The 26,915-nt window shown below is 40.5% G+C and overlaps 1 protein-coding gene across 2 annotated transcripts in view; it reads left to right on the top strand.

Annotated features, from left to right (window-relative positions):
* Positions 1 to 24,551, top strand: part of LOC126215063 (angiotensin-converting enzyme-like) — a 240,769-nt gene extending 216,218 nt beyond the window's left edge. For both annotated transcript variants that reach the window (XM_049941712.1, XM_049941713.1), the window contains exons 9-12: positions 2,575 to 2,744; positions 6,958 to 7,082; positions 9,174 to 9,417; positions 24,449 to 24,551. In XM_049941712.1, coding sequence (XP_049797669.1) covers positions 2,575 to 2,744; positions 6,958 to 7,082; positions 9,174 to 9,417; positions 24,449 to 24,551 — 642 coding nt within the window. The remainder of the gene's footprint in view (positions 1 to 2,574; positions 2,745 to 6,957; positions 7,083 to 9,173; positions 9,418 to 24,448) is intronic.
* Positions 24,552 to 26,915: the final 2,364 nt, after the last annotated feature.

Consider the following 26,915-nt stretch of genomic DNA (forward strand, 5'->3'; position numbering starts at 1 on the left):
CAGGGAATTGTGTTGTGACTGTTGTTGTTAATGTTGTATATTAATGATCTGGCCGACAATATCGAGAGTAAGCTCAGAATTTTCGATAGTATTGACTAAAGATACTAAGACAAAAATAAACTCACATAATGAAGGAATTATCTGAATGGGGTGGAAATCGATAGATGTGATGTGCATGTACAGACAAAGAAACAATTACAATTTCAGAAAAATTGGATGATTTATTCAAGAGAAAGAGCTTCACACAGTGAGCAAGTGAGTGGTGCATTAGTCCACCTCTGACCCTTATGCAAACAGTTACTCGGCTTGGCACTGATTGTTGTCTGTCCTCCTGAGGAATATTGTGCCAAATTATGTCCCCGATTGGTGCGGTCGGAGAGCCTTGCCCACAATGCTCCAAATGTTCTTGATGGGGGGAGATCTGGCAACCTTGCTGGCCAAAGTAGGCTTTGGAAAGCGTGAAGACTAAGTAGTAGAAACTCTCACTGTGTGCAAGCAAAAATTATCTCGATGTACTGTAAACAAAGGATGGCTTGCCATAAAGGGAACAAAAAGCGGCATAGAATGTCTTTGACGTACTGCTGTGCTGTAAGGGTCCCAAGAATGACCGTCAGTGGGGTCCTGCTACGAAATGAAATGGTACGGCACCCCAGACCGTTACTCCTTGTTGTCGGGCTGTATAGCGGGCAATTCTCAGGTCGGTATCCCGTCGCTGTCCCGGGGGCATCTCCGTACACGTCTTTGCCGGACATTGGCACTCGATTCGAAGCGGGATTCGTCCCCAAAGACAATTATACTTCAGTCAATGAGATTTGAGGCAGCACAGGTCTGGAGACACCCCAGACAGTGGGAGGGTACTGTCCTGAGTGTTACCTGCCTCACAGTATGACAACTAGCGGTGATGGTCTGGGGTGCAATTGCTTTTCATAGCAGGACCACTTGCCACCCTTACAGAACATCAGTACATCAACAACATTCTATGCTTGTTTAGTTGTACTTCGTGCCAAGTCATCCCGGGCTTACATTTCGGCAACATAACGCAGTGAGTATCGACTGCTTATCTTCACACTTGCCGAACACTACCTCGGCTACCGAGGTCACCAGATTTCTCCACAATTGACAATATTTGGAGCATTATGGACATCACCCTCCAAATAGATCAGGATTTTGATGATCTAAAGGTCAGTTGGACACAATTTGGTACAAAATCTCTCAGGACGACATCCGACAACTCTTATCGGTCAGCGCGCCTGAATAACTGCTCGCATAGAGGCCAGAGGTGGGCCGACACGTTACTGACTTGCTCAAATTGTGAAGCTCCCTCTCTCTTTAATAAATCGTCCAATTTTTCTGAAATTGTTATAATTTGTTTCTTTGTACATGTACATCACATCTACTAATTTCCATCCCATTTGGATAATTTCTTTATGGTGTGTCATTTTTTATTTTTTGTCTTTGAGTGCATTTAGTCAGATGTTAATAAGATTTTGCATTGGTGCAAAGATTGACAACTTGATTCAAATGTTCAGAAATGTAAGGTTTTAGGACTTTGCAGAACAAAACAGCAGTGTCCTATGACTACAGTATCGGTGATCTACGATTAGAATCGGTCAGCTCGTGCAAATATATGTCTGCGACAGTTAGTAGGGATATGAAATAGAGTGATCACGTGGACCTATCACGGAGAAGGTGGGTGACAGCATTCTGTCCTTTGACAGGATACTGTGAACATGCTGTCAGGATGCAAAGGGGTTGTGTGGATTAGCAGCCAAGTGGTGAAGTACCATATTACAGATCTAAAGGCCTAGGTTTGATCCCTGGTCAGTCCTATGATTTTTACCTTTCACTTTTCACTTACTTCATCTGTGGAAATGTTTGTCAATGTGAAAAGTGCTGAATTGCACCATGGTTCGGAATGCTTGTTACACTGTAAGTCTCCTTACAACTGTGTTGGAGAGTCAGTTCAAAGGTCTAAGAATGGTAATAGCATGTCACTTCTAACAGGACCAAGACTAGGAAATGACCGAGTTTTTCGAACAAATCTTTGGGTTGATGGCAGCATTACCTTTTCTTAAAGACTACTTACATATTGTTTATGCATCCAATCTTAGACTATTGTTCAACTGTGTGGAAACAATGTCAAATAGAACTAACTGGGGATACTGAATTTAAAGGAAGAAGTGCAACAGTCATGGGTATAGGTTTGTTTGTCTCGGGAGAGACTAATGGAAATGTTGAAAAACCGGAATCGGGATACTCTTTAAGACGAGCACAAATTATCCTGCAAAAGCCGACTTAGAATATTTCAAGAATCAGTTTAAAGTGAAGAATCTGGAGATATACTTCAGACCTCTACTTATTGCTCCCAAAGGGGCTGTGAAGAACAGATGAGACTAATCACAGTGTGCACAGAGTTATTTAAGCAGTTACTCTTTGCAGACTCCATATGCTATTGTAATGTTTTATACTATTCAAAATGCTCTCTGGCATACACTTCCGGTTTGCAGTGTACGTATGTAGATGTAGATGTAGTTAAACCAGTTAGAAATAGTTGCCGATGTATACTGTTTACAGGGATACACGCCCCTCACCATGTTCCGCCTCGCCGACGACTTCTACCGCAGTCTGAACCTGTCGGCCGTGCCGCCGGAGTTCTGGGAGAGGTCCCTACTGGAGCAGCCTCTGGACAGGCCGGTCATCTGCCAGCCCTCTGCCTGGGACTTCTGCAACAGGAGGGACTACAGGTGATGGCAAATCACCTGCCACATTCACTATAATCATCTTCTGCTTGTTACTGGATACAGAAAACTTTGCATCTTGATTTGTTTTGACTTCATCTGTTGTATGTTTGGTGGTTCACTAACTAACCCATAAAGTACTTGTAATTGTCAGTCAGTATTTCTGTTTAATTTTTATTTTCTTTTTGCTTTTACATATGCTAATTGACTGAAAATACTTTCTAGTATGCAGCACAGTTACCACAAGTACACAATAGGAGACCGCTGCTGATCATATCTGATTAACCGAACATCTGCACTGAGATAGTGAGCCGTCTTATTAAGCTTCTTGTGGGGGAACACCTGATACCGATTTTGTTTATGCCGACGGACCAGCTTGTACCGATAAACAGTTCTTCACCCCAATCACAAAACCCTGCACATTTGAACACGTTACAAAGAAGGTGGGACACAGCTTGACATGTGTCATGTGATGAGGTGACAAGTTGTGAGATAGTGATATGCACTTACACAGATAGCATTAGTATTGCCTACACAAGGTATAAAAGGGCAGAGCATTGGGGGAGCAGTCATTTGTATTCAGGTGATTCGTGAGAAAAGGTTGCTGACCTGATTGTGGCTGCATGATGGAAATTAACAGAATTTGAACACAAAATGATAGTCGGAGCTATAGGCATTCCATTTCGGAAACCGTTAGGGAATTCAGTATTCGGAGATCCAAAAGGTCAAGTGTGCGCAGAGAACATGAAATTTCAGGCATTAACTTCCATCTTGGGCAACACAGTGGCTAACAGCTTTCACTTAATGACTGAGGGCAGTGGCATTTGTGTAGAGTTGTCAGCACTAAAACACAAGCAACACTGTGAAATAGCCACAAACCACAGGAATCAATGTGGAATGTATGACAAACGTATCTGTTAGGACAGCGTGGCAAAATAGAGCATTAATGGGCTGGCAGCAGACAAATGACACGAATACCATTGCTAACAGCACAAACGTCGCCTGCAGCGTCTCACCTGAGTCGTGGCCGTATCGGTTGGACCCTAGACAACTGGAAGACTAAGGCCTGGTCAGATGAGTCCAGCCAATAGTAGGGTTAGAGTGTGGCACAGAAACCACAAAATCACGGATGCAGGTTGTCATTGAGGCACGGTGCAAGCTGACGGTGGCTCCATAATGGTGTGGGCTGTGTTCATATGGAAGGGACTGTGTCCTCTGGATGTGGAGACCATTTGCAGCCATTCGTGGACATCATTTTCCCAAACAAAACAGTGGAATTTTTATGGATGACAATGCACAATTTTAGGGCAACAGTTGTTCCCAATTAGTTTGAAGATCATTCTGGACAATTACAGTGAATGATTTGGCCATCCAGATCACCCAATATGAATTCCATCAATCATTTATGGAACATAACATGAGAGGCCAATTTGTGCACAAAATTCTGCATTATCAACACTTTCACATTTATGGACAGCTACAAAGTCAGCACGGCTCAATGTTTCTGCAAGGGACTTCCAATGACGTGTTGGGTCCGTGCCACATCTATGCAGTATTATGGGTAAAAGGAGTCTGACACAGTATTATGAGGTACCCCATGATGCCTGTCACCTCACTATATAGATATGCATCTTGAAGAAAGAACACTTACACACTGTGGAGTCCTGCCTTGACTAGAGTGCATAGTTTTTAGCCCAAGATTCTTCTCCTGTGGGTATTCCTTCCATAGGATTCCAGAACACACAAAAATAACCGAAGAATCCCTGCACATGGTCAGCTGTCACATTCTGTGCACCTTGTCAGTGCTACTGGTGTTTACCCTCACCTCACCTCACCACAGCTACAAATGGACATCTGCCTGATTCTCCCATTACCAAACACTACTCCCTGTCCTGCATATACATTTACACATCTGTACTAACAACCAGTCATCAATGGCTACTCTCGCTTGTGTTGTATGGGTGAGCATCAGGACTGCATGTGTGTGGCAGTTAGTTGATGTATGTGTGATGGTTTGCCACCCATAATGCATCTGCATGTGGCCCATCCTCCTGTTTCATAAAACATTCATCATGGTCTGTAGGTAGAATGCTACATGCAGTTAAGTTGTAGGTAAGATCTTTGTCCAACATGGAATGCACATCATCTGTACACCAAAGATTTCACTGGGCGAATAAATAAACAACATACAGTAGTCTGGTCACATGTTTCCCAGTGCCTCTGCATCAGTAATGGGTGTGGAGGTTCTATACTGTTTCATTTTGCACCATTTCAACAGAAACTGAGTAAATGAACTGTGGAATTGTAACTGACTCAGTACAAAAAGAAGTGTGAAATACCCCAATGTTACATTAACTGAATATCACTGGCGAACTCGCACCATCAAAAATCTTCAAAATCGTGATGTTTGCTGATGACACAAATATACGAGGGCTATCCACAAAGTACATTACGTTTTGGAATTAAAAATAAATAAAGTATTGGAAATTTTTTTTTATTATATACCGATGAAAGCCACACTTAAATACTACTCATAGTTGTCATTTAAATTAAGGCACTTATCGTAGCGATGGACGAGCTTGGAAATTCCTTCGTCATAAAATTCGGCCGCCTGCGCCTTCAACCACGTGGCGACTGTCTTTTGGGACAGAAAAGGTGTGATTTTTGTGGATTTCCTGGATAGAGGCACTACAATAAACTCTCAAAGGTATTTCCAAACTCTGTACAACCTCAGAAGAGCAATACAAAACAAGCGCAGGGGAAAGTTGGGCTCAAAGATCTTGCTGATTCACTACAACGCCGAGGCCCACACGGCAAATGCCACTCGTGAAGTTTTCGAATCTTTTAAGTGGGAGTTGTTTCCTCATCCGCCGTACAGTCCCGACCTGGCACCGAGCGACTTCCACTTATTCCCAGCAATGAAGAAGTGGTTGGCTATGCAGCGGTTTGATGACGACGCACAGCTTCAAGAAGAGGTAACCACGTGGTTGAAGGCGCAGGCGGCCGAATTTTACGACGAAGGAATTTCCAAGCTCGTCCATCGCTAAGATAAGTGCCTTAATTTAAATGGCAACTATGTAGAAAAGTAGTATTTAAGTGTGGCTTTCATCTGTATATAATAAAAAAAATTTCCAATACTTTATTTATTTTTAATTCCAAAACGTAATGTACTTTGTGGATAGCCCTCGTACTAATAAATGCCCAAGCACATCCATGTGAATCATAGCCAAGACAATAATGGAAGTCTTAAAACTGTTTCACTGTAAACAGCTTGACCCTTAAACTCACAAAGACTCATTGTATGCAATTTCAAACAAATCAGAAAGACCTACAGGTAAAATCAAAAAGACCTACTGGTACCAGAAGTAGGTATTGATGGGAGCATGTTAAGTGAAATTTCATGTGTGAAGTTTTTAGTCATTCAGATGGATAATGGACTGAGCTGACACTATTATGTGGATAAGGTGGCCATAAATTTTAGTTTTGCCTGCTTTACACTCAGAAATATCTCTACTGTGTTGAACTGCAAATGAGACTGCTAGCATACTTTCATTCAATCACTTATGTAAAATGTCAATTGCCATTCTTTTCAACACATCTACAGCCTCTGATACTTCATATATTTTCATTTGACGATTAGCAAAAATTTTGTCCTGCACTTTTTGACCAATTTCTTCAGCAGTCGCCGGCCGAAGTGGCCGTGCGGTTAAAGGCGCTGCAGTCTGGAACCGCAAAACCGCTACTGTCGCAGGTTCGAATCCTGCCTCGGGCATGGATGTTTGTGATGTCCTTAGGTTAGTTAGGTTTAACTAGTTCTAAGTTCTAGGGGACTAATGACCTCAGAAGTTGAGTCCCATAGTGCTCAGAGCCATTTGAACCTTCAGCAGTCACATCTGCTGCCAGTCTTGGATAATCATTATCAAAACCAGATGTTGGACCACATTTAAGCTTGTTTAACAAATAATGAATTGTTGTCACTGATGGCAAAGCATTCAGTCTCAATTTTATTTCTTCACATCTTTTCCCATCTGAAAATGCAAATCTTTCTAACAATACTGCACTTTTTCTGCAAAAACCACATATCACAATTTACTGCAATGGCTGCCAAATCCAAAATGACCAACAAGTAAGTCCTATTGGTTCAAATATGGGTATTCAATGAACTGCCCTGATATTAAAAATTAAGAGGGTGGTTCTGATGGTGGTCGTGTCTTTACAGGATCAAGATGTGCACCCAGGTGACCATGACAGACCTGGTAACAGCACACCATGAGATGGGGCACATCCAGTACTTCCTGCAGTACCGCAACCAGCCCAAGGTGTTCCGCGATGCTGCCAACCCAGGTACTGATGCAAACACGCAAAAAAAAGGCCACACATAGGCAAACAGTGTGTTGTTGTTGTTGTTGTAGCTTACACTAGTCTAAGCTGTGTACAGCCTCCCTTTAACTGCTGCACCATGCATTCACTTGAACCTGCTTATTGCATTTGAGTTTTGGCCTTCCTCTACAATTTTACGCCCTCCGCACACACACACTTTACTCCATTACCAAATTAAATATCCCTTGTTACCTCACAGTAAGGCATACTAACATAAATCTTCAGCTTTTAGTCAGGTTGTACCCCCAAACCTCTTCATTGCTCATCTGATATACCCATCTAATCTGCAGTAGTCTGCTGTAGTATCACATTTAAAAAGCTTCTGTTCTCTTGTTGGTAGTTCTATAAACTGTCCGTGTTTGCTGGCTGCTGTGGCCGAGTGGTTCTAGGCGCTTCAGTCCGGAACCACGCGACCGCTACGGTTGCAGGTTCGAATTCTGCCTCGGGCATGGATGTGTGTGATGTCCTTAGGTTAGTTAGGTTTAAGTAGTTCTAAGTTCTAGGGGACTGACGACCTCAGATATTAAGTCCCATAGTGCTCAGAGCCATTTTTTTTTGTCCGTGTTTCCCTTCCTTGTAAGGCAACACTCCAGACAAATACTTTTGTAGGAAACTTCCTCCCTCTTCCTCAGAAAAACTTTTGCTATTTTTCCACTCTATATTTTATACCTTTACTTCTAGTATCATCAGTTATTTTGCTACAAAAATAGCAAATCTTGTCTACTACTCTCAGTGTCCCATTTCCTAATCTGAGACCCTCAGCATTACCTTATTTATTTTGACTACACTCCATTACTTGTTGATTTACGTTTTGTTGATGTTTAACATATAAACTTTTTTCAAGATGCTATCCATTACACTCGACTGATTGTGCAATTCTTTTGCCGCCTCTGACAGAATTGTATCATTGGCAGACCACAAAGTTTTTATTTATTCACTATATGCTTTAATTCTCTCTCCAAATTTTTCTTTGTTTTTCTTTACTGCCTCCTCTATATACAGAATGAATAACATAAGAGATAGGATACAAACCTTAAGCTTATCAATTATGGACACTGTGGAGCACATGACTGTTTATTAATTCAAATAACTGTGACCAGCCACTTATCAGCTTCTTTTTCTTTGTCTTTGTCTGACATTTATGCTGGGTGAGCATGGTTACTGTGGAGGTGGCATGGTTAATTTAAGGGTTGGATGTATGCCCTTCCTGTCACCAACCCATTTACCCCCTTCCCCCTGACAGGAGGGAGTACGTGTACCCGAAATGTCTGCACGGTGCGGTGTTATCCATATGAAAGTGTGCGAATGGTTTCTAAATGTCCGCAAATCGTGTAACTGAGACGGGACTTGGATACCAGCCTGGCATTCACTAGTCAGATATGGGGAACTATCTAAAAACCAAATCCAGGTCGGCCGGCACACTGACCCTTGTTTTTAATCTGCCAGATGGATCCAATATACTTCCCCATCCCAGAAGTGGCACTTTAACATGCGTGGCTATCTGGGTGGGTGACAAGCCACTTACAAATATTTTTGTTTTTGAGACTTTACAGTCTCATCAAAAATCAGTTTATAGAAGTAAACTGGTCTCAGTTATATGTATTTATATTCGAAGGATACAACCATTTCTCACCCTCTTTCCTGTTACTGAATTGGATATGATTATTAGTTTTCTGTACTCTTAAGGTAATCAAAGCCATGCCTCTACATGTAGGGATGAACAGTCAGATCCACATGCAACAGTCATAGTTAATAACCAAAAGTTTTTGATAATTCAATAACCAACTCTGTAAACTTGCTTTTCGTAAGTAAGTACTGCCCAAAAGATTATACTTTTCTCAAGTGAGTTTTCCTTTTGATACAGTTAAATTTATCAAATTAATATTATTATTGCATGTTTTTCCTCAGCCAATTATTAGAACTGAATAATAGCAAATTCAGGTAAACTACATTCCAGTGCCATAATTGTTGATGGTCTTGACCTCTTCCACTGGGCTACTTTTGGAACAACCTGTCGGGAGAAGTTAATTACTGGTCTCTCCTTTGTGTCCGCAGGGCTGCACGAGGCAGTGGGCGACACGATAGCTCTGTCAGTGTCGACACCACAGCACTTGCAGACACTCGGCTTGCTGCGCAACTCGGTCGACGACCTGCCACACAACATCAACTACCTGTTCGCGCAGGCACTCGATAAGCTCGCCTTCCTGCCGTACGCACTCGTGCTCGACCTGTGGCGCTGGGACATCTTCGAGGGCCGCACGCCCAAGACGCGCTACAATTGTGACTATTGGAGGCTCAGGTATGTCATTACAGTACTGCACAGATAATGTGAATGGATACTGGCTTATTCTCACACAAAATTAATGTCGGTAGCAACGCAGTGTTACAAAATGCTATTCTAATTTAGTAACTGTCAGGAAACTTCATGGAACATGATAGTTGATACACACAAATGGATGTACAAAATGTTTTATTCATTTAACTTTCTACCTGGAATGTGTTTGAGAAGCCTTAATTTCGGATGACTTTGAGGTGATCTGCTCCTGCTTTTGGAGGTCAGTAGCAGGCCAGTATTGTCTTCCTTTCAGCAGAGCCTTCAATGTTTGGAAATCAGTAATATCCATTGGGAACATATTGGATAAATGCAAGAGACAGAAATAGGTAGGCATTCTACTTTTGACTTCAGACAGGCAGATAAGGGTCGGGGTCTCTAAGAGATCTTGTCTCTTTGATGTAAACTGTACGTGCACCTAAAATTCCTGAGATGCAGTATTGGTGGTTCTTCCCTGCAGAAATCATTACAGGGAAGTTTCTGGGCAGAGGTTACAGTTTATTAGACGCCATCATTAATTTAAACATTCATTCCAGATGATGATGTTTTACCAGGTACGGTCCTATTAGAGCAAGTATTCCTTTCTATCACCCAATGTGCAAACTGCCTTGCCTTGCGTGTTACGGAGCACCGAGAGGCTCTCGTTTCTACCATATCTAAAACAATGACGTCTACTATATGGCATTCAAACGGCTATCCCAAAGCTGAAATTTGAAAGACCAGGGACTACAAGCAACAAATTCTACCTTCAAAAGACAACTACTGGATGCTGCCATCAGAAACGTAGTGCCTACCATCGAGAAAACATTCGAGTCTGGAAATCCCTTAGGAGATCCCAGACAGAAACAGTAAGCCTAACCTATGGGTTCCACATAACACCAGACACACATTCCTTTCCAGAATGCCCCACCCACTGCAGCCTCATTGGGTCACGTCGTCAACTCTCGATGTGACCGAAGTCGCCTGCTTCTGGTCCAAACAAGCCTAACTAATATGCTCTGTTCTGTATACATTTTCTTGCCACCTTTCTGTTTCCTCCTGAAACTGTCATAAGTGTACTTATATTCCATTTTATTCTTTCAGTTTGTAATCTGATAACTCTGACATGAAAAAAAGTCATTCTAGCATAATTTGGCAGAGTGGTAAGTAGTTTTCCACAAGCAAGGTTACTTGCAATGGCACCTCAGAGTCCTCATGTCTGCTTACAATTATTTTTTTTGTTCTCAGAGTTGATAGTGGGGCTGAAATGTTTCTACTTTAATTAGGAATCAGATGTTGGCTAGTAATGTCTCAGGTAAAACCACACATTGAAACACGGCCAACACTAGTTTCTAGAGAATTGGTCCCAGTGCCCTGTATGACGTACATAAATCCAGTACCTTAGCTACGGAAGTCCTTCACAAGGGCTCCACCGTTCACAGTGTCTCTGTTTATGCACTGAAGACATACGTGGGAGGGGGAGAGGGGAGGAGGAAACACTTTGATGAAATTGAGACATTCACATATTGATCTAACCTTTGGTGACTAAAACTTAATTTTCAACTACAGGCTATCGATAAATGCCGTGCTTCCTTCTCGGTTTTGACAAGCTTTGTGGCATGTTTAACAGATGGAATATGGAGCACAATGTTGTCACCAACAGGACAACCTCTCCCAAGAGGAGGCTTTCACTTGTACGAGATCATTTCTTTCTTTATCTACACTCAGCTGCACTTCCTGTCTGGCCATTGAAGTGTACTCAACACATGGGTTACTTTTGGCTAGTCAGAACCTTTTGTTGTGGCATCATATTTAGAGTTAGTTCACCAGAAAAAATCACTTTAAACCACTTTCATTCTCACAATGTTCATCTAATAGTGCTCCCCATATTTCTGTAAATAATGCATGGAGTATAGGTGACAGCTCATCAAGTAATTGCCAGATTGAGTGATTGATAGACAAGTATGCAAGATCGAAAATATTGCTAAGCTTTGGACCAATCCTTCTTCAGAACTACAGAAACTGAGTATAATTTACTGGCAGTGCAGTGCGACTGGGAACAGCAGGTGCACAGAGTGGAGAAGACAGAACAGAGGAAGAGGGAGGCTGCAGAGAAGAGGGTATGGGCCCATGTCGAGTATATGGTGGTGGAGCAGGGGAACAGGGGCTAGCAGAGATCGAGTTCGAAAGGATCGCGGTCGCGGTCAGTGGATGTGTTATGCGGACAATTTCTATCCGCATAGCAATTTCTGATGACCTCATTGTCAGTGGGATGTCAAAGACTAATCTTTCTGCTCTCGTTTTTCCATATACATAGTTCAGAGAAGCTGGTATTTGGAGGAAGAGGAGGGGGTTACAGAAGATGGGTTTCTAAATGGCTCTTTAAGTCTATTACATTGCGCTAGGCAGCATGTTCCGTCATTGGGTGGTTCTCCCTCCTCTTGGCCAGAGTTTGGTAGTGATCATTTATTTCTGTAGACAGCTTGTCAGTGATCGTGCCCATCACCCAGGTTAAAATACTGGTACTTTCTAGTAAGGCAGGGCAGGGTGATGCATCTGTGCAGGTCCACGTGCATGCATTCAGGTGACTTAAGTCTTTGGATAGCAATATACAGATGCCGGTAGTACTGCGTGCAAAAGGTATAAAAGGACAGCGCACTGGTGGAGCTGTCATTTGTTCTCAGGTGATTTATGTGAAAAGGTATCTGACACGATTATGGCTGCACGATGAGAATAAACAGACTTTGAATGTGGAATGGTAGTTGGAGGTAGATGCACGAGACATTCTATTTTAGAAATCAGTAGGGAAAGCAGCATCAGAAGTGTACTGAGAATAGTGAATTTTAAACATTACCTCTCACTACAGACAACACAGTGGCTTACGAACCGAGAGCAGTGGCATTTGTGTAGAGCTGTCAGTGCTGAAAGACAAGCAACCGCACAAATCAATGTGAGACGTACAACAAATGTATCCGTTAGGACAGTGTGGCAAAATTTGGCATTAATGGGCTACGACAGCAGACGACCGATGTGAGTGTCTTTGCTAACGACACGACATCGGTTGCAGTGCCTCCCCTGGGCTCGTGACTGTGTCAGTTGGATCCTAGACAACTGGAAAACTGTGACCCGGTCAGATGAGTCCCAGTCTCACTCGGTAAGAGCTGACGATAGGGTTCAAATGTGGCACAGATTCCACAAAGCCGTGGACCCGAGTTGCGAACGAGGCACTGTGCGAGCTGGTGGTGGCTCTGTAATGGTGTGGACCGTGTTTACACGGAACGGACTTGGTCCTCTGGTCCGTGTGAAATGATCACAGACTGGAAATGGTTGCGTTTGGCTACTCGGAGACCATCTGCCGCCATTTGTGGACTCGGTGTTCCCAAATGACGATAGAATTTTTACGGATGACAGTGCGCCGTGTTACCGGGCCACAATAGTTTGGAACTGGTTAGGAGAACATTTTGCAAAATTCAGATGAATGATAGGGCCACCCAGATTGAATCCCATCAAACATTTATGAGATGTAATCAAGAGGTCAGTTTGTCCACAAAAACCTGCAACGGCAGCACTTTCGCAAGTTTGGAAGGCTATATAGGCAGTACGGTCTAATATTTCTGCAGGGGACTTCCGACGACTTGTCGAGTCTGTACCGTATCGAGTTCCTGCACTACACTGTGCAGAAGGTGGTCCGACATGATATTAGGAGGTATCCCGTGTCTTTTGTCACATTAGTGTATGTGGTCTGTGCTAGTTACCTCTGAAGGAGAATGTCTCCAAAAGTGTAGCAATGTTTGTAATGCTTCTGCAACTATTTACAGCTGCAAAATATACTGACACTGTAATTGTAATTGCAGTTTACACCAACATATCAGGTATTTTGCCATGCTTCGAGGAGATATTTGAGAACAGGCAACATAACATATTTTTACTGAACTTTTGTAGAAAAGATCTAGTCAAAAATTCATTGTGGATGTTCTGTTGTAATCCTGGATTCTCGATCTTTATACGATGCGGGAGAATTAATGATTGTGTTACTCTTTAGGAATCAAATTCTACATCTATTTTTGTCGAATTCTTCAGTTTATTCGCAGCTGCTTGTTCTCGGTTGCATAACATCTGCACTCAATAATCTCATTCCAGACTTACAATTGCATCCTATCTGTAAACACTGACACGACTACTGCCATAACTTTCAACACAGTATAGTAAGATACACAGATATATGTGAATTGACGTAAAAGATTATTCTTGTTTTAAAGTTTTTGGAAGCTTGTCACAATAATTTGAAATGTAATGTAGATTGAGTACCATCTTTTGTGACTGCCAGAGGTGGTGTATAACTTACATTAGTTGTATAACTGCAGCTGCGGAAACGAGGCCTAACAGCAAAAAAACTGGCCAGGTGTGCGTAGGTCTTGCCTGCTGAGAGTTCCACACAAACTTAATTAAGTGTATAGACAGTTCATCCATTCCCAGAATCTTCACCATTTTTGCCTGTTATTGACTCTGATACTGACAAAATATCGGTCACAGTGATTGCAAGATTTTTGATAATTTCAATAATATGCAGGAGACAGACAACCACGGTTATTACAGTCAGTATGTTTTACATAAAATTTGAAAAGCCATATCGAGATGCAGCAATCACTCCTGGATATCTGATGATGGATAAATTTCGAAATGCATCATATGAACAATAAAGATATCCTTTGCCCAATATTTGACTTTTACCATTGTGACCCAGTCAGTCTGAATGCAGAACTACTGATTGTTTTAATTTCAGTTTTGACCTCAGATAATAAATGACAAAAGAAATGTATTTTTCGTGTGATATAGTTACAAATTAACAATTTTCAGATACTCTCCTTTACTTGTACTGTGAAATCTGACATCTTGGCAAGTTTCATCATTGTAGATCAATGGGAAGTACCCTATAGATTTTGATGAGTGAGTATCAAAATATGTGACATATATGGCCATATCTTTTTACTCCATTGGCTTAGAAGCTTCAAATTGTTACATCAACAAGGGACCATAGGCCTTAGTATGCTGCATAAATTTCAACTTGATACATGTACCCGTTCCTGAGGAAAAGACAGACAGACAGACAGACAGACAGACAACAAAGTGATCCTCTAAGGGTTCCATTTTTACCGACTGGGGCACAGAACCATAAAAAGACAACAATAATTTGAATATAAAGAATTTAATTTTGTAAATTGAAATAATTGTTTGAAACATTTTAATTTTATATTGTAGTTAAAAAATAATAAAATGTATTGACAGCTAATTTGGCTGTGATAGGAACACATGCATAAGCATTATTTGTACAAAATTACTTCAAAAGTAAATCTGTAAGGCTGTAATTGAACTTTATGTATGGAAATAAAAAAATTAATTAACTGATCGATACTGTTTTATGATGACAAATGAAGAGGCTGCTATCCTACAAAAACTGACTCTGTAACTCTGAAAATCTTACAAGTGTTCTGACTTGTTTGTGTACTTGTAAGTCACTCAACACATCAACTGTACGGTGAATTACTGTCTGTACTCCCATTATTTGTAGTTCACCAGTGACTTTCCATTGCCATATTTGTAATGTTGCCTGTATTTCATGAAACAGATCAACAATCTGATACACAAAAGTACAAAATGTGCACACAGTTATCATACAAACCCTTTAGCAATTATTTTGGTTCAATTAAAGATAGTAAATGTCCACAGAGAGTTATATGTCTGTCCTCAGCCAGATCTCATTCAATACTGAAGAAGCTGTTGCATGTCATACGTAATTACAAAATGAAACTTCCAAGATCAGTGCACAAAATTGCTTACAGCCCTCTATGTATTTCATTGACACACTTCACTAAACCATAGTATATATCTTCTCTTAATCAGTTTTGATTGTACAAACTAACCATCCTCTGTAGCTGACCTCACAAATGTGTACGACTACAGTGGATTTACATCCAGAAATAATTGATTTAAGTCCAGGTGGGAAAAGACATTTTTCAGCACCAGCATTTGGCAAGAAAGGAGCGGAAAGGTGTTGCAGAGTTTCCAAATGCCAGATCCTCTAGCAGCTCCTGGCTTACCTTTCAAACCTGTACGGAGTCTATTGTGGTATGAGGGCCCATAACATTGTTGACAATGGAGCTCTGTTCGTCATTTAGGGATGTTAAGCCCAGCGACCTCCTCAGTTCTGTTTGATAGTAGTAGTTTGTGTGTCACCACTGGATTTCCCATCTCACTACTCTTACAGTTATTAATGGCCATCTTCTACCATAGTACTAATCCACGTCCTGCTCCATTCTGTATGGAGATAGGGAAACACAATTATCTATGTGTTGTTGTATCTTATCATCATCCCATTGTAATATGTAAGGTTCCGTACACGCTGTACAAATGTGGTGTAATCAACTAACTCACTGCAGTCCTTTCTTCAAACAGCTTGTATTTAAATTCTCTGAGTTGCCCTCTTACACATCTGTATGGTCTCTAGTGAGCTTTGCCAATCTGATGTGTCTATTTGATAAGTGCTCCAAACGGTGCTAGTTGCACTAGCATCTAGTAGTTGCAAATAATTTTATACATGTTCTGTTTTTGTGCTGCCACAGTGATTGATACTCAAACGTGTAAGTAAATCACCGTCTCAGCTGCTCTTTAGAAAATGCCTTAATTTTCACAGCTAGTTGCATTAATTGCACAATCATTAAGCAATCTTAGTGCAATGCAACTGAGATGCAAATTCAAATAGTCAGCTATTACTATAAGATAAAATTCTTGAGAATCATGTATCGGAGATGTTGAGTTGCAGACAGGCATAACAAAAAAGATTTCTAAACTCGAAGCTTTCGGCCAGAAGGTATTCTTCTGAAATCACACACAAGTGTGTGTGTGTGTGTGTGTGTGTGTGTGTGTGTGTGTGTGTGTGTGTGTGTGTGTCTTTTCCATTGTTTAATATTTAAGAATCTTCCTATAAATTTAAATACACACAATGCCTTGGACCTTGTGGAGTACTTTTGTACTTCAGTTTCATATTTGTTTGCTAATAGGGCTCTTAGTACAACATAATAAGTGGTATGACTTAATAACTATTACAGTACTTAGTGTTTTTGACTGAGAGTACACTTGGGTACCACTTTATTATTTTCATGTATCCTTGCACAGACAACTTGTAATGTATTACTATCTTTACGACGTTTCTCGTCAGGCCATATATGTTATCTCGCATTTATAGCTGCTTCTCTCATACAAATAATGATAGAAATTCAGAAATTCAGGGTTGCCACCAGCTCAAGCCCTTCCTAATAATTAAAAGAAAACGGAGCTGGAAAATTATTAGTTTAATTAATTTAATAATTTAATTAAAAATACACAAATTTCTTTAAGTAGCCAGATAAGTAGCACTCCATTTCGTGCATGAAGCAACTTGATTAATTCAGGATTGGAAATCGGAGTAAGGGGGTAAGATCGACACCAAAGAATTTATCTTTCACGTAGATTATTTATTGTGACTAAATATTTGGTTGCACATCCTAACTACACATAACTGGTGTCTGACTCGAAATATTTAAGTAAGAATTGCGTGAGAAAGAATGAAACAGAGCACAATTTTAACTACAGCAAGAAGAAACACAGAAGACGGGGGTGGGAGACAATTATACTATCATCTCCTTTGGATTAATACCATAAAAATATTTCAGTGAGATTTGCATTACAATTCTACGCATGCTCTATTCTGAACAGAGATTTAACCGAGGCTGTGCGATAATTATTTAACATACTAACTGCGCCCGCTGCTTGCAAACGGCCGAACTAGAGCATGTGGTGCATTCTGACTCAAACTGTTGTGCTGCTTTGTAGAAAGCGCACGAAAGAACAGATATTCTTGCAGAAATTGTAGCTTATTAAACAAGCAAACTGTTAAAATAAAGCCTATTGCGGTGCCGTGGTGAACCAGAAGGGTCATCGATTACCAAACACGTGGCACAAAATCGACACACAAAGACAAAAGCAATTTCCACAAAATATAAGATTAAAAACCATTAAAAAAAATAACTCACTTCACATGCTTCAGATAAGTTAAAGTTCTTAAGTATTTCACCAGTTAAACATAACGAAGTCCTAACTCAACCTGATTCCTATCACCTGAAACCCCCCTTAAGAGCTACGATCCGTACTCACCAAGCGTTCACCGAAGAGTGCCCCTTTCTCTTTCCAGATTACCTAGCTCCCCGTGCAGTGGAAGCTACCAGAGGGATATCCCTCCATCACCAACCTCAGCCTTAAACACAGCCCTCGACTAAGATGGGTAAACCTCTCTGTTCAGGTATTGGAAACCTAAGCTGGTCATCCTGTGATCTCCTTTGAACGAGAAGCAACATCATTTGCTCCCAGCAGATGATGACCAATTCAGTGATTCCCACAAAACAAAACCAAAACCCACATTAAAACACACATATAATAATCAATAAGCCTTATTTGAGTGCTCAGTCAGTAGACTGTTCACTATAACATGTAGCCTCGTTTTGTGTCTTACTTTTGATGCTGTTGTTTTGTAAATCACTTTAAGCACTTTGGTATTGTTTATTTTTCCTTATAACCTTTTGCATGTAATCTCTTTCACATTATACTGATAAAAAGTTGTTCTGTTATACTGTAAACAGCACTGGTCAGAAAGCACATACATCAATGAATGCACTGCACTTGGCAGTAAGATCTGATGTCATACAAATTTTCTGGTTTACTCCTCCTAATGATTGACACTGAGAGATCAACTGATATGTTTTCACAGCACTTGATACCAACTGCAGTTGGTCAGTCACCTGAGTACACTTTACATAAGCACGTGCCTTAGTTTGACTTGGGTTTCTGTTGTCTTAAAATAATGACTTTTTTACTCGATGACATTATATCACGATACTACTAAAAGAGCTACTTACTACCGAAACTGTTTAGATATTTATCAAAGGAGTCCACTAGGTGCCAGGCACTTGTGAATTTTCAGATGCAAAGAATGGTGGTGAACTAGTGTATTTTATTGTATACATACCTTAACTGTGACTGACAACAAATGACATTCAATTAATACAACTGGTTGTAAATACTGAAGCAGTTTCAAAGCAACAGTGGAGGTGGTGCTTTACATACACCTTAAATCCTTCAATACAGTGTACTTACTACCTTTGCAGAACCCTCTGAACAGATCCAAATAGTCAGCATTCTACTACAGTATACAAACACTTAACACACACACCTACACTACGCAGTTATACTTACAACATTCCCACTGTGTGATGCATAGTTCTCCTATGATTTAAAGAAAGAAAACCTCTATCACTTAGATGGTTACAAGTCCATAGGGGACTTACGGCATCTGAATTTGATGTACATTTGCCAGATCTTACAACAGTTTACATTTTCCCTTTCCATTTCCACAATTTTTGTGTTTCTGAGCCACCCAGTGCAAAATACTCAACACATCCTTTTAGAGATGGTTTGTACAATTCAGACTGGACTTTTTCATTATAAATGCAGATTTTGCAGGGGTTAGCCTCTGTAATTTTTTTGATGCTACAGTTTACCATTAACAACAACGAAATTGCAGTGGACCTACATTTTCAGTCATTCAATAGTTCTTTCTTGTTTCCATTGGGATATTAAATGTTTATCAGGTTCCTTCTTGTGTAGCCAAGAGCACAAAGTCATCAATATACATAAATCTTCAGGACTGTTCTGTGCCATGAAGAATCTTATTCCTTCCTTGTAAAGGCTCCTTTGACACACATTTTGTAAGTAGATTGAGCTAAATGGTGTATAGGTAGTAAACCCCTGTTGATGTACACTCTCTGTCTTTAAATAGTCCCGATGTATCCAAAATCGAGGTGTAAGATAATTCTAATCTTCCTCCGGTTAGTGACATATTCCCTGTGAAGTTCCATTAGATTTTTTTCAAACGACAGAAAGTTCCACCATTGAGGTAAGAGAAGTAGCAGAGTTGTACAAGAATGTAGAATGAAAGAAGGAAATCAGTCAGTCTGTTTTATATTTTTTTTCCGACGATCCACAGGACCGCCACTGAGATGTACAGATGACAGGGATAAAGTCAAGGAATTCACTGTGACATTTATCGATATCGTCAAAAACTTTTCAGCAATACTGCATTTGCAACGTAGCAGATATATGGCAGCTAACAAAAATGAATGCTACACAAGATCACGAAACCCGACTTACAGCTTACCGTGAGTAGCTGCCTAAATCGTCAGCACTGCCTGGGCACACCTCCAGTTCTGATTTGACCTCTCGTTACCACTGGCATTTCCACCGATGATTTCGAAACACCACTGTTAGAGGTTCCTCCAGGAGGTATGTGGGAACAGAGTAGCACCACCGGGTCGAAAGGATTTGGTGGAGGTCTCTGGCCGATCCTACACGAGTGATGTATTGTTGTCATTTTAAAAGAAAAAAGCCGGAAGCTATAAAAGGAAAACCACCGATAGGATTGTTACACCATTGCTTACAGAAGAAGGGGCAATCCCTGCGACAGCACTGAGGCCCCAAACTCACCACTAGAGGGACACAGACACACTCTCCCATCTCGACAGAGTAAGCACTTGCATGCGTCAACCGTCCACTGCGTATTTAAGAATCTTCGTTTACATTTAAATACACTCAGTGCCTTGGACCTTGTGGGGTACTTTTGTACTTCAGTTTCATATTTGCTTGCTGATAAAGCTCTTAGTGCAATTTAATAAGTGGTATGACTTAATAACTATGACAGTAGTGCTGAAAACAATGAAATGGAGGCTTCAAAAGATGAGCAAAGCAGTGTACTGCATTTCCTTACACTAGAAGGAGAGTGCTGAACTCTGAGGCAACGGCTGCCACTGTAACCCACCAGTCTTTAGTAACGACGACATTCACTTACAGAACAGTGATAACGGTACAGCAGTGTGGCATTCCAGATCGTATGTCATCGGCCAGTGACATCCGTCCTTCCTCGAATTGCTTGTGCCACATCTTGACTCTTGTGATGCATATGCAATGCTCTTCTTATAATTATGCCATTCCCTGCACTACTTCCACTGTCAGCAAACACACTACATCTGTTCGCTCTTCTTTTGCAGCCTCCATTTCACTGTTTGCAGCACTACGTGGAACAGTGGGTGGCACTGTGCCCGCAAGTTCTCACTGTCGTCACCTGTGTGCCTCTGTCAGTGAGTCTGGGGCCTCGGCACTCTCGTCGGAACTGCACATTCTTCCACAGGCAACGGCATTACGATCGATCCCTCCAGCGAAGGTTTTCATTTTACAGCCTCTGGTTGGTTTCTTTGTGAATGACCCTAATACGTTATTCCCACATTCCCATTGCAGAGTCTCTGGTAGCAATCTTTATAAACCTTACATGGAAACATGAGTATTAACTGCTGAGTATTAACTGAGTGAAAGTTGCTTATTCTTGCGAATAAGCTAATATTGTTAACAAGAAATTACTGTAAGGATAGAGAGAGATAGAGAGAGAGGGGGGGGGGAGAGGGAGGGGCCAATGTCAAAATACCCAGACTCATGAACAGGGGTTGACAAGAGGTTCCTGTACTTACACTACTTATCGCCCAAACTGCCCACTTCTGAGCCAAAAATATCCTTTTCGAATGGGAAGAGTTACCCCAAAATATAATACCGTACCACATAAGCAAATGAAAATAAGCAAAGTAGACTGATTATTGTGTTGAACGATCACTCACTTCATATACCATTTGAGTAGCAAAAATGGTAGCATTAAGTCTTTGAACGAGATCCTGAACGTGGGCTTTCCACGACAGTTTACATCTATCTGAACACCTAGAAATTTGAACTGTTCAGTTTCACTAATTGTATACCCATTCTGTGAAATTAAAACACCACGTTGTGTTGAATTGTGTGTGTGAGAAACTGTAAAAACTGAGTCTTACTGTGATTTAGCATTAGTTTATTTTCTACAAGCCATGAACTTAGGTCATGAACTGCATTATTTGAAACCGGACCAATGTTGCACACAACAGACTTTACTACCAATCTAGTGTCATCAGCAAACAGAAATATTTTAGAATTATTCATAATACTAGAGGGCATATCATTTATATAAATAAGGAACAGGATTGGCCCCAACACTGATCCCTGGGGCATCCACACTTAACTGTACCCCACTCAGACCCCACATCACAGCCATTCTCAACATTGTGAATAATGAACTTTTGCTGACTGTTGCTAAAGTAAGAGGTCAACCAACTGTGAGCTACTCCCCATATTCCGTAATGGTCCAACTTCTGGAGCAATATTTTGTGATCGACACAATCAAACACCTTAGTTAAATAAAAAAAATATGCCTAGCATTTGAAACCTTTTGTTTAACCCAGCCAGTACCTCACAGAGAAAAGAGAATATAGCATCTTCAGTTGTTAAATGACTTCTACAGCCGAACTGTACATTTGACAGCATATCGACCGATATAAAATGATCAATTATCCTATGCAGGCTTTTCAATAACTTTAGCAAACACTGATGGCATAGAAATAGGTCTACAATTATCTACATTATCCCTTTCTCCCTTTTTATAAGGCGGCTTTACTACTGAGTACTTAAATCGTTCTGGAAACTGACCGTTCCTAAACAAAAAATTACAAATATGGCTAAATAAGGGGGTTAAGATGTGCAGCACAGTAATATTCTGCTAGGCACTCCATCATATCCATGAGGGTCCTTAGTCTTCAATGATTCAAATATTGACTCAGTCTCCCCCTGTCTGTATCACAGAGGAATATTTCAGACATCAATCTCGGAAAGGCATTTGCCAAGAGTGTTATATGATTCCCTGTAGAAACTGAATTTTTATTTAATTCACCATCAATGGTCAGAAAATGATTGTTAAATACTGCACATATATCTGATTTATCAGTAACAGAAATATTTTTACTGCGAACTGACTTTATATCGTCGACCTCGTTCTGCTGACCCGACACTTCCTTCACAACTGACCATATGGTTTTAATTTTATCCTGTGAATTAGATATTCTATTTGCATACCACATACTCTTTGCCTTGCTAATAACATTTTAAGTACCTTACAGTACTGTTTGTAGTGGGCTACTGTAGCTTGATTGTGGCTACTTCTAACATTTTGATGTAAGTCCCGCTTTGTTCTACATGATATCAGCCACCTAGGCTGTCCATTACTGCTAGTACCCCATTTAGAAATGTGTTAAGGAAAGCATTATATTTATCATCTATATTATTGGCACTATAAACATCCTGCCACTCTTGTTCCTTGACAATGTTTAAAAAACTCTCTATTGCTGTTGAATTAACTTTCCTACATAGTTTGTATTTATATGTGACATTTGTTTGAGTATATATATATATATATATATATATATATATATATATATATATATATATATATATATATATATATATATATATATATATATAACAGAGGGAAACATTCCACGTGGAAAAAATATATCTAAAAAGAAAGATGATGAGACTTACCAAACAAAAGCGCTGGCAGGTCGATAGACACACAAACAAACACAAATATACGCACAAAATATGACATGACCTCATTTCCACAACTATAAGAGGACTGTAGTGAAGTGATTATTCAACTGTTGAAATTTGGAATGTTCCAGGAGAGAGATTCTTGCAGACAAGAGAGCACCAAGAGTCTGATCACATTTTTGAGACCATTTAAAGTGTGAATCACTGTACTTAGAACTGTAGTTCATTAAATGTATGAGATGACTCCTGAAAGTAAGTTACACATGTCGTCCCACCCTGAGACTACTGTGCAAAAAGGTTGGTCCATTATCAGAAGAGAGTGTATGTTCACAGTTTTCTGCACACACAGTTCTGCTGTGGTACAGTTAACCTGTGCATCATCATGCGGCAGTGAAATAGCGCAGCAACTGGTAACATCCTCAAAAGTTGAAGTATGCAGAACAGTATGATTTTTGTGGGTGAAACATCTAAATTGCACACTGTTTCACGGTGAAATTCTGGTGGTATGTGGATCAAATACAATGTCACATCAGGCTGTAGAGCCAACAGTTTCACCGAGGCCGCACAGATGTAGGTGATGCCAGTCGGGAAGGAACACCGTCGACATCGACCGGACGACAGAGTTCTAGCAACAGAAGAACTGATCTGTAGCAGTCACAGATTTTCAAACAGTGAGGATGTTCACACAATGGTCTTAGAATGGCCCCATAACAGGAGAAGATTCCTACTACTGAGGAATTGAGTGATTGGTAGACTGTTCCGACCATTGTTTACAGAGACCTGGTGCGTGTGTTGAAAAATACTGTCATGTATGTCACTTTGAAGTGTAGTGCAGCATTCAGTAGGTATTACTTCACCTCCCATAACAATGTGTAATTTATTTTTTTCAGTCCCTTCATATATAGGGATCTGTACTAACTGATGAACAAAAACTGCACTAAGTAGTTACATCAGATTTAAATCAAATCACAGCAAAAATGAATAGTCAAAAAAAGTACATTATGGAAGAAGCTTTTTAAAACACGCTGACATATTAAAACTGTCTGCCAGACAGGGATGCAAATATGGAGCTTTGTCTTTTGTGGGCAGTGCTCTTACCAACTGAGCATGCAAGTATGGCTTACAACCCAGCCTCACAGGTTTGCTTCTCCCAGAACCACCTCTCCTACGTCACAAATTCTTTTTCATAGTGAAAGATTCATTCTGGAATCTAGTAACTTCTTATTGTGTAATGAAATTTTGTTCAGTGATGATAGTTTTAAAATAAAAAATTAATTTCTTAATTAATGTTGAGTGTTAGTTTATAAACAATGTGACACTCTTCAAATTAGTTTCATAAATTTTCAGGTCTCAAAAGTAAAGCCAATTGTGCTGTTTATGTTGGATGTTACTGGATTAAAAGTCACAGACACAGTAGCTACAGACAAATTTATGTCAGTGTCAAAATTTTTTATGAATGTGAGCCATTTTCTTCCAGGGAGAACTACAGTGGAGTGAAGCCGCCCGTGCTGAGGTCGGAGATCGACTTTGACCCCGGGTCCAAGTACCATGTGGTGGCCAACATCCCCTACATAAAGTGAGTACCACAGCACTGCATAGCTACTCCACAGCCTTCCACATGCTCAGCTGCTTTCTGCTAGGGGACAGGTAGACTTGTTCAGTGGAATAGGTTAGCTAGTGAGTATGTTAGTGTGTCCGAAAGGTACTGCTAGTTTCTGGTGCTAGCATACGAGGTGACGATCAAATCAGAAGCTTGCCCGAGAAAATGTAGAAGGGAGACATTTTACCCCAGTGTAGCCAGTCAGCTGAGATGGAGTTAGTGACTATTGCACTCAGTCCAGATATTTCCAGTTCTTTCATAATTGGTGATGATAAAACAGAGGAGGCAGTAATAGCAGGTGCGACATTAAACAGAGTTCACTTCCTCTGTTCCAGTATACTTTTGATGCCCCACAGAAAAGCATTTTCTGCAAGTATACTGTTGCATTTGTTACAGGAAAATTAATTATATTTAGATTGTCAAAATGAAGATCAAAACTATGGTAATTTATTTTGCAGGGGAGGACTAAATCACATCCTTCTGTTGTTGTTATTTTGTTGAGCAGATAAATATACTTCTGATAGTGACATACATTAGTTTTACTTTACTCGTGATAAATAGGCCTTTCCACCATTTTATAGCACTTTCATCATCCTAGAAAACAAAATATAGTTGTGTTCTATTAAACACCAAACAATTTTTATACAGAATTCTGTTGTTATGTGATCAAAGGACAACAAGCGATTTTAATTATTTTCCTTCTTCTCTACAGTTAAAATGAACTACAGGCACATGCAAGCACCTAAATTTCTAAGTTTTGTATACAACTGTAACAAAGAACTTGTGACAGAAGCAGAAGGCTGTCAATCATATCCATGTATTTAAAGTGTCTGCAGGGTTGCAGCTAGTACTAATTTATGAAAACTTAAAAAGGCAACTTGCCTACAGTTGTTTCAAGCAGCAGTGTGCCATCATTCATCTGAGTGGGTCAAAGGGTTAATTGCAGATAAGATTCTCAATTGGGTACTCATCTACTTCTGGTTATTATGCGTCCAACACAGGAGAATATGCAGCAGCTGTTGACGATACTAGGCACGGTAAAGGCAACTCGGGCGTCCTTCGTAGGCGTGTGTTAATTTTCATCTAAAACCCCAGAGTTGAGATCAGGTGATAGGTATTAACAGCCAGTTTCTCTACCCCCTCCCAGCTAGGTGGTAGAACAGTTTTGCCTCCATGTGTAACTTTCAGTTGGTTTAACTAATCAACATCTGTAGTCTGCAAACCAATTTGAAGCACATGACAGTGTTTCCTTTGTACCAGTTATTAGCACTTCCTACTGTTGTATTCATGTACAGATATTGGGAGAAAATGACTGATTAAAAGGCTCAGTGCATGCTATAATTATTCTTAGCTTGTCTTTGCAGCTCCTGTGGGAGCAATATATAGGGGTTGTAGTATGACAGTTATTCAACAAGCAATTATTCCTCACTCTTTTGGTTACAAAACCCTATTTTTCAACACAATCTCTGTTGAATCCAACGGCCTTACACCACCTTCCTGAGAGGGCCTTTATGCCCACGTGGTACCGCTCTACTAGTTGACGTTAGAGCCAATGTCTAGCTGCATCAGTAATCTCTCCTCATCCACATACTGCTCCCCACGGAATACATTCTTCATTGTGCCAAAGAGACGGAAGTATGAAGGTGTGAGAGCTAGGTTGTAGGGTGGATGAGGCAGAACAGCCCAATGAAGTTTTGAGAGCTGCTATCAGGTGCACAGCCATGTGTGAGGCCTTCCATTGTTATGGAGGATGAGAAGGATCATTTGCATTTTGCAATGATGAACACTTGAAGTCTAACATTGCAGGAGTCGTAATTGTGTGCAACTGGCTGGCATGTGGGAGATCGGACAGATCTGCATGACCGTGACAGACACCTCACCCAACTCACCCAATGATTCACCATTCATTGACAGGTCTCTGCAGACATTCTGCAAGCACCTGTGAATATCCGTGATGCTCCTATTTTCTCAAAAAAAAAAAAGCCTCGGTGACAGCTTTCTGCTTGGAATGCGCCTCTGTTTTAGACTCTCCCTGAAGGCTACAAACAGTGCTGCCATGTACTGGAATTTAAGAAGTTATAGGGGCTGAAGCTGGAATATTCCATATGTCCCCAGAACCAGTTCCACATTTTTTCAACTGAAATTGGCTGAGAAAAAAATTTGTTGCACAACTTTTGAACACTACACATATTTTCATCACTTCAGGCTGGTTCTAGAAACTTTGTAAGTATATTTTCATGGGATATCTTGTGTCTGCCAGTTCAGTTCTTTCAGCATCTTCATGTCAGTCCTCCCTGGGTCAAAGAAACCTGAGGCTGTTCGTGCTGTCCTCCTCTGTATCTGT

The sequence above is a fragment of the Schistocerca nitens genome, chromosome 12 (assembly GCF_023898315.1).
Source record: "Schistocerca nitens isolate TAMUIC-IGC-003100 chromosome 12, iqSchNite1.1, whole genome shotgun sequence".
Classification (NCBI taxonomy): Eukaryota; Metazoa; Arthropoda; class Insecta; order Orthoptera; family Acrididae; genus Schistocerca; species Schistocerca nitens.